Source organism: Leuciscus leuciscus (assembly GCF_965113295.1).
Source record: "Leuciscus leuciscus genome assembly, chromosome: 20".
Lineage (NCBI taxonomy): Eukaryota > Metazoa > Chordata > Actinopteri > Cypriniformes > Leuciscidae > Leuciscus > Leuciscus leuciscus.
In genome coordinates this window covers 7,866,077-7,877,896 of record NC_138744.1, presented here as the reverse complement: position 1 = coordinate 7,877,896, position 11,820 = coordinate 7,866,077, and the positions used below count along the sequence as shown (strand labels likewise).

Genomic DNA, 11,820 nt, shown 5'->3' with positions numbered 1-11,820 from the left:
TGGAATCTTAATTAAGACTAACTGAAAACATTGTTGTAACCAGCGGCGTTATACAGGTAATATCTGTCTGTCAATCATCACCCAGATGAAAGGAACCTTCACGAATTTCCCAGGCTGATAGTGGACCTAATAGATCCAACTAATAATTCAAAGAATACTACACACAGGCTGTATTCAAACAAAATGAAAAAATGTGAGCCATTTTTAGTGTCAATACTGTACATAAATGTATTTTAATCATCAAAGATTTACAATATATTACATAAAAAGTAGTAAAAGAGAGGCACAATTTAATATCCAGGATACGTGAACATACGAGGCATTTTGTGATTTCAAAATACTGTTCGTTTAACAAATTTTTTTTGGTATGTGTAGGGCTGGGCGATATGTCTAAAAAAATCATACCTGTATTTTTTGGCTGAGTGACGAAATAGTGTATATATCTCTGTATTTGCGTCTGTTAGGCGCACGGCACCGCTCGTTCACTGAAGTCTGTGAAGTTTAGTGGAGACTAGTTTGCATCAGGCTTGTCCACTCCTGACAGCACAATGCATGACCTTCTAACATTTACAGATGGAGAATATTGTGAAATGTAAGATTTGCACTGAGGAAAACAACACTTCAAATGCATCTGTATCAGTATCTGTCAAAGCACCTGACGGGACAAGCCACTTGGGACAACAATACGCGTTACCTATATCTATGAGTCTCATGTTTAGGCTAAATTGGGCTGTGTACTGTCCATTTTTCAGATGCGCCCATAATATCACAATACTGTATATAGATATAAACAGTATTGCCTCATCCTATATAGTTTATAAAAATATATTGATATATCGCACAAACGCGATATACCGCCCAGTCCTACGTGCAGCATAATCTTCCCTTTTTTGGCTCTCTCAATAGTGTAGGGTTTTTTTATGTTGAAAAGCAGTATTTACAACATACTTTTTTCTTTGGCTAACAAGCACAATACACTTCTCGGTAAATGCACCAAACATACACACACACACACACACACGCTAGTATTCTAACACACTCATGCACACAAACACAAATCTCTCACCCAACACATTCTTCCATAAATCCAGAAATTCCTGAAATGATCTGTAAAAAGTCTTACAATCTCCTATGAATCTTTAGTGTCGAGGCAAAACATTTTCCTGATTACATTTGGCTCTTGGTCAGCTGTCAGAGGAGAAACCCAGCGTCTGTCCAGCTCCTCTCGCGCGGTAGCCTGACCTTCCTCAGTGTGAGCTATGCATAATCTGATAAAGTGCATGAAATCTTTGGCTATGAAACAAAGCTTAATGAAAAGGCCATATTCGTTCACTCCATCTCATTGGAAGGATCCAAACATTCAGTTTTTGCAGAGAGCGAGAGAGAGAGAGAGAGTTTCTCTCATTTGTCATCGCTCACGCTCACAGAGCAATCTTCAGGAATCTTCTCCTCGGAGCTGCTGCATGTGGACAACTTGTCTAGGTCGTCGTCCATGTCGTTGAAGCGCTCGGCCACACACTGTGCCGTGAGTCGGGCCTCGGGATCGTGGTCCCAGCACTCGTTGATGGTGGCGCAGACTGTAGCCACTCCCTGGAGACAAAACACAAGTGTTTGTGAATGTATTTTCCTTTATTTTAGTCCGTTTTTGTCTTTTGATAAATATGCCCTTTAAATTCAATCAATATTTTTTCAAGTCATATACAAAGATTTTACTCAACTACAAGTATTTTACTCATCGAATCAACTATAGCTATAGTAGTTGAGCTAATTAACATGTTTTGGTTCAACTTGGGAACTAAACTCTACATCCCTGGTGTTTTTTCTCTTTAAATCCCACTTTTTGTCAGTATACACAACCATTCAAAAGTTAGGGGACAGTCAAGCACAAAATTGCCATTCACACAGAACACATTTTTGTGGTTACATTTTTTTTTTTAAAGTTGAACTTATTTTAACTTGAGCGCCACGTTTTTAGAATGGCACGTCAAGCACAAGACGCGAGTGCAACGGTCAAACGCATCCATCTAGCGTGTTTACATTGAAAAACAATGGAAAAGTAGCGCAGTGGAATGGAAAACCACATTATGTGTGAATTGCCCATTACTCAGTATTTTGTTTTCAGGTAAAAAATATCTAAACATACTTAAAACAAGACTCATTAAAGTGGGAAGCAAAATGAGATAATATAAGCCTTGTTTTCAGGGAAATCTAACAAAAGTTTGTGTAAAAATGTATGTATACTACCATTCAAAAGTTTTGGGGTCAGTATTTCTTATACTCATCAAGGATGCATTTATTTGATCAAAAATAAAGTAAAAACAGTAACATTGTGAAATATTACTAGAATTTTAAATAAATATTTTCTACTTAAATACATTTTAAAATGTGATTTATTCATTTGATGGCAAAGCAGAATTTTTTTCTCATTTCTCCAGTCTTCAGCGTCACATGATCCTTTAGAAATCATTCTAATTTACTGATTTGTTGCTCATTTCTTATCAATGTTGAAAACAGTTGTACTGCATAATATTTTCATAGAAAAGGTTCATAGAATTTTTTTATTTTTTTTTGAATTGATTAATAGAAAGTTCAAAAGAACAAGTTCAAAAGAAATGTTCTGTAACATTATAAATGTATTTAATGTATCTTTTGATCAATTCAATGCATCCTTGCTGAATAAAAGTATTCATTTCGTAAAAAAAAAAAAAAAAAAACGGACTTACCCCAATCTTTTGAACGGAGTCAAAATTACTAAAACTAAAAGCAATTTTTCACAGGACAATTGTACGCCTTCAAAAACCTCTCAAAAAAAGTTGTCTCTGGGCTAATATGCTGTCTCTTACCATGTTCTGAGATCAAAATACAACCCTATGCTCTTTTACCTGGTGTTTCATCCAGCTGTTGGGGATCTCTGGCCTGCCCCGGTCTCGTAGCACATTGTCTTTCATGCTCTCCACACAGGGGTGCTCTCGGACTTTAGAGCCAAATGGAGGTTCGTAATCCTTAACCTCTGTGAATAAAAACACACAAGACAATCAGATTATCAGACATATGATACATCCCCTTATGACAGCATGAAGAATCATTCTCGGAGAGCATTTCAGAAGAAGTTAGGACGTGAGAAGTACTGAGGTTGGAAGCAAGCCCTGATGGAGGGTGGAAAAGCATGTTCCATATGCATCCGGTTATTCTATCCAGTACTGAAAAACCTAAACTCAAAATGCGGCAACTAGAGAAAAATGAAACAAAATCAGTTCCTCCATCAGAATGCCAACAATTAACAATGCTGATTTTGTGGGTCATTTGTTTTGTTCATGAAAACAAATTGGTGAAATACGAGGCTAAATCACTAGACTGTGCCAGCGAGCTCCAAAAACACATTTTCCAGACATTGCGAAACTTCCAGCTGCAGAGGCCCAATCATATATCCGTCTTCAGCCTCCATAGCCAAGTACTTGACCAGAGCCAGCTATAGATAACACACACAAACATGGGGTGCTAAAAAATCTGCAAGAAACACCAAAACCTCCCATAAAACAGCGGTTATTGTCCTCTTCTTGGCCAATATAAAATCCATTACAGCAAATTACGGTTGATGAGTACGTTTACTTTGGAGCGGCTTGCTCTTGATTGGAGAGCGTGCTCTGTGGTTCTTGCCCAGCACTCTGGGCCCACAGGAAGGGGCTAGGCCAGCATGCAGCCTGGGACAGGAAGTGGAGGACTGCGATTGGGACCCTGCGGAGAAGCTGACTCCACAAGCGAACGCATCCTGTTTTTGACAAGTGGATTTCCCCTGTTTCAGCTCTTAAACAAAATACTCCCACCCCTGCGGTGCTATTTCTGCTGTCCTCTGTGCCCTGCGTGTGGCTCTGACCGGGCGGTGGTAAAACTGACAAAATCGGTATTCAGCATGCATGCAATCTGTAGATGAGGCTTTCTGCAAAATTAAGGTCACCTAGCGTCTTTCTTTTTTGGGTCTCCGTCTCCTTTTCTATACGTTTTGCTTTGCTCAAGAGGCCAGGCTCCACAAATGCACTCGCTAAATGAGGAATGCCGTGGTTTTGGGAACAGATGTCCTGCCGGCTGAGGCCTCCCACCCCGGGCCCAGCTAGCGCTATCCAGGGAAATGCTTTTAGTACTACAGTTTCCCCTTTAGATTAACCGTCTGCTACCTCCACAGACCTGCCTATCCGAGTCTGGGAAAGAGTGCAAGAAAGAAAAAAAAACAGTTTAAGGGTGTTTCTTCATTCTTGAGCGCTTTTATGTCCCAAGGGCTGATTTGTATTCAAATTAAAAGCTTTTTTCTTTTTCTTATATTATAAGGCCACACAGTAAGACTCTCTTGGAAACTTTTAATCATGCCTTTATCATTTACTTTTGCTTTTTGTCCAAGACATAGAGAGTCATTGAAGAGCAGCTTGATAAATTTGAGATGTGATGTTGAAAAAATATATGGTAAATTACAAATGATTCCTTAAGGTAAATATAATTTCCAAACAAACAGTAATTCTGATTATCATTCTGTGAAATTAAAATGCATCAACTGTGAAATTAACATTGTTGTTTTATTCCATGGAATAAATGGAAATTACACTATATATATGCAAGATTTCATACACTGACAGTTTAGAAAAAATAAAAAGAGGCCTTATTTTCATTAAATAAAACATCCATTAACCACAGTGAGTTAGACAGTCGATCGGGGCAGACAGGAGGTAAGATTCCTGCTTAAAGACTTTGACCTATTTAAGAGTTGCTTAGAGAGCAATGTTGCCGGAGGATTTTTTCAGGCTTCAGTCAGGCAGTTTTAGGGTGGATCATGAGCACACAACACCCTTGACTCTTCTGCGTGCCTGTGAAGAAGCTTGAGTCAGTCAGAGGCGCGGAGGCGGTGAATCTGAGACCTATACTGATGGATGGCCACCCTGCATGGGGTTCTGCCACCTGCTAGCCAGCTGCTGTCCTCCATTTACTTCTTGTTTTCCTCTCTTTCTCTGCGGAAGGGAGGGAGTTCTCCTTGACTGGCAGTGTCTCAAGTTTGCTCTTCTACTCTAAACCAGGCCGCACCCCGTGCTAATTCAGGACTTACTAGCATACACACTGAGCCGCAGAAGCAGGACAACGCGGCCACAGCTTTCCATTTCACCATCACCCACACACAACCGAAAACGGTTCTTTTCCCCCTTTTTGCAGGTGATCCCAGGTTTTTAACATTGCATTCACCGGAACGTGGTAACAGGAGCAAAATAAAAAAACAGCAAGGGCTTCGAGAGACAGACCCTGGGATGTCTGTCTCTACCCCCCTCAGCACAGGCTGGAATGAGACAGTCTGGAATGAACACCTCCAGCTCTTCAGATAAGCTTCAAGCAGCATGACATGAGGACTCCTGCAACCCGTCAACCACAGAGAGGGCATGCCGGGGCATGTGGGTAACACAACTCTTCAGGCACAGGGACAGTGTGAGAAACAATATACGCATGCAAATACACTCATACATGTCACTCATATTCCCAGAGCTGTTCAATATCAATATTCTTGTCTTGTTTTCCAGTAAAATATCTAAACATGCTCAAAAACAAGATACATTTAGTTAGGAAGCAAAATGACTCTAAGAAGTTTAACAAAAGGTATTCATTTATGTTGACTACTGTTAAAAGTTTGGGTTTCGGTAAGATTTTTTAAATGTTTTTTAAAGTCTCTTTTTTGGTCATTTATTGATAAGAAATACATTAACATTGTGAAATATTATTACAATTTAAAATAACTGTTTTCTATATTTGATATAGAAATGTAATATATTTGAAACTGGAATTTATTCCTTTGATGGCAAAGCTGAATTTTCAGCATCGTTACCGTCTTCAGTGTCACATGATCCTTCAGAAATCATTCTAATATGCTGATTTGGTGCATAAGAAACATTTCTTATTATCAGTGTTGAAAACAGTTGTGCTGCTTAATACTGGAATCTGCAATACATTTCTTTAGTTTTTTTTTTTTATAAATAGAAAGTTCAAAAGCTCAGCATTTATTCGAAATATAAATCTTTTGTTTACTATCAATTTTGATTTATTTAATGCATCCCTGCAGAATAAAACTTAATTTTAATAATAAAAAAAAAAAGAGAAATACTATCCCAAAATGTTGAACGGTAGTGTATTTACTTCATTTGTGCTAAAAAATAAAGCAAAAGAGATTTATCGCCGCTATTTTTTTACACCAAAACACAGAAAATGTAAAATTATCTGAAGGCAATCAAAGCCATTTTCCCTCGAATATGATAGAACCATAGTTGGAATTAAAATCTTCCATCCTGGGCATTTCAAATGCAAAAGCATTTAGCAATTAGCAAAAAAGCACCAAAAAAAAGAAAAAGAAAAAGATGAATATACTTAAATTTACTTCAGCGGGCCGTAATTTCACAGGGCAGCAACTGAAAAATGTTCAATGCAGGAAAAACCCTGATCACAACAACAAAATCCTTAATTCTTCTTAAATTTCCATAAACATTCATGTTTATATGTACTTCCATAACTATTTAAAAATGTTGCTGTTGTCTTTAATACATATGAGAGCGTAAATAGTCAATGACAGCTATATATTGTTGTTAACGCCTATATCTGGGTGTGCCAAGAATCTTCCCACCTGACCAAAAAAGGGAAAGTTCTTAGGAAGCACTTGACATTTCACACATTCCTTACATTCCCCAAACAGAGTGAGTATGCCGAACCATCTCTGCTCTTGTTAAAGAGCGACTCCTTCAATAACAGGAAGCTGCAAATCGCTCAAAACACAGTGTGGGCCGCAGTGGGCTTTCCATGCAGTGTACAGAAACAATAGTCCAATGATGGTAGAAAAATAACAACTGAATGCCACTGACAGAATCAGATAAAAAAGCAAGCCTATTTTCATCCCTGTTCTCCTTGAGGGACAATTACAGGCAGAATAGAAATAGAATAGCATTGTCTCAAGTTTACTAACCATATTGATTTGGGAAATGCCAAAATAACAGCTATGTTTCCAAGTGAGATCTTGAAGTTGGCTGTGTAGTGTACTCACCTCCGATGGCATTACACCTGGACGTGATCTCCCACAGTACCAGGGCCATGGAATAGACATCGGTTTGCTTGAATGACTCGATGTTCTCAAGGTTGATCCTTGATTCCAGCACTTCTGGAGCCATGTACCTGGCTGTACCCACCTGAGAATCAGATACATAAAATACTTATTATACTGTAAATAATTTGATTTTGTATATCTATCAATGTCATGACAACACAGCACTTTTAATAGCAATAATTCGAATTATTACAATAATGTCAAGTCAAGTCTAACATTAGTTAATGCACTGTTAACTAACATGAACAAACAATGTACAGCTGGATTTTATTAACTAACATTAACAAGGATGAATGAATACTTTAACAAATGCATTGTTCATTGCTAGTTCATGTTAATTAATACATAATGTTAATAAATGAGACCTTATTATAAAGTGTTACCTTATTAACATTGATCTAAATGACAAGTTCACTCAATCCTTCCATATCGTCATTCAGATAATACATTTATCTAACAGTTCATTGCTTTTGTTTGGAAAACTGTTTTGAAAATCTTTTTTTATTTCTTTATCTTTAAAACATGCACACCTCACTTCATTACTCAACTTCAATTTAGAACTACAGAAGGTCACACCATTGAACCAACAAAACTAAAACGTGATAAATTAAATGCAACCTCAGCAGTGAAGTCTAAACTCCCTTTGAATGCGTTTAGGGTCACTGTCTGGGATTAGCAGATTGTTGGCATACATCAAAGCACTCTAGGTATTGAGAGTCAGGCGATTGTTAGCTCGTTCATTACTGATTCACTCAGAGCCTTTTGTCTTTTCATTTTTAGCCTGTGAATCATAAATTGGAGTAGACTGTTTGAACAAAGGGCACACATATACATACATACACATCTGCACATGGCGAAACGCCTGAGGGGACTTTCCCAGCAAGTTATGACACGACGTCCCTGCCACTTTAAATCTGCACAATTTTAGGTATAGACCATGGCAGCTTTACCTGGCACTTTCAAAGCTATAAAAGCATGTGAATCTGAGCTGTCCAGTGCTGCACTGGGTTTGATCAAATATAAGTTACGCTGCTTCAGATGATGGACTTCATTATTTAAAACGGGTAACATTTAAGCAAAAAATATGATAAAATGAGGAAAAACTATTTCATAAATGTTTTTTTATGAAGGGATTACAATCCCATAAAACAATGCAACTGACGTAAATAAAAAAAAAACAATGCTATAATATAAAACCATTGATGTATAGTCATTTGCTGTCAGAATAACAACAATATATTTTAAATTTATTGCAAAAATAAATAAGATGCCTGAATTTATTACGCAATTCATGCGAATGGACGAGATTTCTTTCATTGCTGATCTCTCCCTCTCTTTCGTTTGTTCACAAATTGGTGGATCTTAAAGGGATAGTTCACTCAAAAGTTAAATTTTCATCATTTACTCACCTTCAAGTTGTTCCAAAACTGTATGAATTTCTTTCTTCTGCTGAACACAAAGAGATATTTTGAAGAATATGGGTAACCAAAGAGTTAATGAGCCCCACTGACTTACATAGTATGGGGGAAAAAAACATCAACTGTTTGGTTACAGACATTCTTCAAAATTAGGGCAGCACGATATTGGAAAAAACTGACATTGCAATATTTAGTTTTTCAGTGCTATATATTGCGATATGAAAACAATTTCACCAGACGACTTGAATGGCTCTATTTGGAAAGAATGAATCATTCTAGAATGATTGGGGTGATTTAGTAGGGGAATGAATCTGCATAGAAAATAAATCAATTACAAGCATATAGTTAAATACAATAGAACAAACAGTGCTTTGCTTTTCAGGTAAGTCTAACAGAAATTGAATTACGTAAAATAACACTGCAAAGTCTGCTCTGTATAAATTAAGTATAACGAATTGTTGTTAAAGCTCCAAAAGCTTTTTTCTTTTGTTGTTTGATTAACATTAATTTCAAATGGCAGCAGGTTTATAGAATGCTTTCACTTTAAGACCTAATGCACGGATCTATACGCATCCGTTTTCTTTCTCAATTGTTTGCGTTCACTTAAGACATAGCGACTGTTTACGAGGATACTCGGCGAGACGGGTATTGTAACATAATTTTGCATGAATGTGTCTGTTCACACCCAAAAAGATAAGAAAGAGAACAGAATTCAGTCTTCAAGTGCTGTCTGCAAGGCTCTGTGCGCACGCACAGATAACAGACTGCGAGTTCAGAATTTAGCTCTCTTTCATGTCTTCTTGCGCCTGAATGCTTTAAACTCGTTTGAATGTTTGAACTGACGGGACTTAAAAACACGTGCAAAAATGTGCAAATCACCTGATAATCATGCAAACGATACATCATGCAGCCCTATTCAAAATATCTTCTTTTGTGTTCAGCAGAAGAAAGAAATTCATACAGGTTTGGAGGGCTTGAGGGCGAGTAAATTATGACAGAATTTTCCTTTTTGGGTGAACTATCCCTTTTAGTTGAAATTATGATGACTGATGGCTAAAAACAGAAGCGTATATCTTCAATATAGACAGAATGCACCATATGAAATATCGTTGCATCTACCTGTCCACTGTTGGCCAAGTCATCCACTGAGAGCGAGTTGTCCAGACGGAGGCCGAGCCCAAAGTCACAGAGGCAGCAAGTGAGGTCATTCTTCACCAGGATGTTAGAGCTCTTGAGATCTCGGTGGACGATGGGCACTTTGGGCCTCCCGCAGGGGGTGTGGTCACTATGCAAATGAGCCACACCCCGGGCCATGGAGGCCCCAAGCTGTCGCAGATCCTCCCAGCTGATGAGGTGGCGCGTGAGGTACTCCTGCAGGTTCCCGCGTGGGTGAAAGGCGGTGATCAGCCAGTACTGTTTCTCCACCTTCCTCTCCTCGGCAGTCAGGAAGTGTAGAATGTTCTCGTGCTTCAGATCGATGTCCGAGAAGATGTCCTTTTCGTTCTTCCAGGATGCGTACTCTTCGTAGGGGAAGATCTTCACCGCCACCGTCTCAAACTGTTCCGAGGGGCTTTGTCTCAGTTTGGCTTTGTACACCTCAGCAAAGCGGCCCTTGCCCACCTGAAGGTCCAGCTCAATGGGCAGAGGATCCGTGTTGTGGTTGAGGTTGTTGGCGTGCGTGGAGCTGCTGTCCGAGCGGTCATCGTCCATCATGATGGCGCAGGCATCACTACAGTCCAGCGGCCCTTTGGGGCCTTTGCGTTTGGACGGCTTCTTTGTCTCCCACTCATCGAGTTTGCGGCGACGGTACATACGATACCAGTAGAAGGAGGCGATGACCAGCACAGCCAGAACCAGGAGGGGTAGCAAACTGACCAGGATCACCAACACCACCTGGTTATTTGTGGGATCTGGACCAATAGCTGGAGAGAAAGCAGATGATGTCACAACATTTACCTCTACACAACACAAGGCAAATGCATGTAACTATCAAAACTAGTTATGCACATCTTATAAATCAACACAATGTGAAAAAGTTAACAGTTCAAAATTGAACAGTTCACCCTGTATACAGGAATGTCCGATACCTAGTTTTTTTTTACTATGAATCTACATAAAAAAACACATGTTAGACAAACAATATTCCCCATATGTTGTTCCAATTATCCTAAAAGAGTTGCTTGAACAATTTCCTATTTGGCTTTCAAAATGTTTTCTTTTCAGAGGCCAAGACTTTACCATTAACTATGTTAGAAAGAAATAATGACAAATCAATATTTCTTGTGTTGCTAATTGATCATTTGTTGAACAAGAAATCTTTAGTTGCCCTGACAACAATTTATTGGCTGAAGGCATTTTGCATTTAATGAATGATCCAATAAAAATTGGCTAAACAATATAGTATTACTGGGAACATTTATTCATAAAAAAAATAAGAAAGTAAATAAATAAATAACATTAATTTCATAACATTTAATTTACAAATAAATAAATAAAAATGTTATGAAATTAATTAACAGTTAATTTAGTAAAATAATTATTTAATTTTAAATAGATGTAAAATCATTTTTTTTTTTATAAGACTAATTATAAGTTGAATTAAATGATTACAAAATATACACCAATACATTATTTAAATTAGAAGTTCAATAAAATCTCAATGCATCATGTTGCATTGATTAAAAAAAATCTAATATAATGTTAGTAAGAGGTAGTGATGCTTTGTAACACTATTGTGTCCTTGAGCAAAGTTAATTGTTAAATGACTCCTTAGCATAAATGTCCAGTATTAGCGCCATTTCAAGTATCAGCTATAACCATCTCGCTATACCTAGTTTGACTGAACTCCTAATCATTAACTCAGTTTATAAGCAGTTTTTCCTGCCACACCAGGAAGCACGAGTGAAGCTCGCACAGTGGGAGTCTGTTCAGTGACTGCATCCTTCAAGGGAAAGTTTACCCTGCTACGATGTGTGCCAGCCAACCTCAGGATTGGCTTAGAATCCCTAGCGCTGCAGGTTCAATCCAGAGACAAAGTAAGACCTGCCAACTACGTGGGCAGAGAGTGGAGTCAGTGTTTCGTCTGTCTGCATTCTTCCATCAAACACACAGACACGCCTTATCATTGAGACACAGACAGAAAAAGAACAGAAAAAGAATACAAGACACTGGGAGAGGGAAAACGTCAATAAATGCCAAAGCGTTTGGCAGACAGAACAGTCAGCAAACACATACATAAAGCATAGACGTGTGGTGCAGAGGGAACACTCAACCCTTCACAAACAG

At 38.3% G+C, this 11,820-nt stretch overlaps 1 protein-coding gene and 1 long non-coding RNA gene across 2 annotated transcripts in view; both read right to left on the bottom strand.

Annotated features, from left to right (window-relative positions):
• Positions 1-201: 201 nt before the first annotated feature.
• tgfbr2b (transforming growth factor beta receptor 2b) overlaps positions 202-11,820 on the bottom strand; it is a 28,107-nt gene continuing 16,488 nt past the window's right edge. The window contains exons 4-7 of the mRNA XM_082149628.1: positions 9,655-10,457; positions 7,058-7,199; positions 2,883-3,010; positions 202-1,590 (exon numbers count right to left, since the gene is read on the bottom strand). Of these exons, the coding sequence (XP_082005754.1) occupies positions 1,402-1,590; positions 2,883-3,010; positions 7,058-7,199; positions 9,655-10,457 (1,262 nt within the window). The 3' untranslated portion in view covers positions 202-1,401. The remainder of the gene's footprint in view (positions 1,591-2,882; positions 3,011-7,057; positions 7,200-9,654; positions 10,458-11,820) is intronic.
• LOC309483695 lies at positions 7,679-9,644 on the bottom strand. Its single transcript, XR_014200627.1, has 2 exons — positions 9,297-9,644; positions 7,679-9,002 (listed from the first exon to the last, which is right to left on the bottom strand). It is a non-coding gene; the product is annotated as an uncharacterized lncRNA (long non-coding RNA).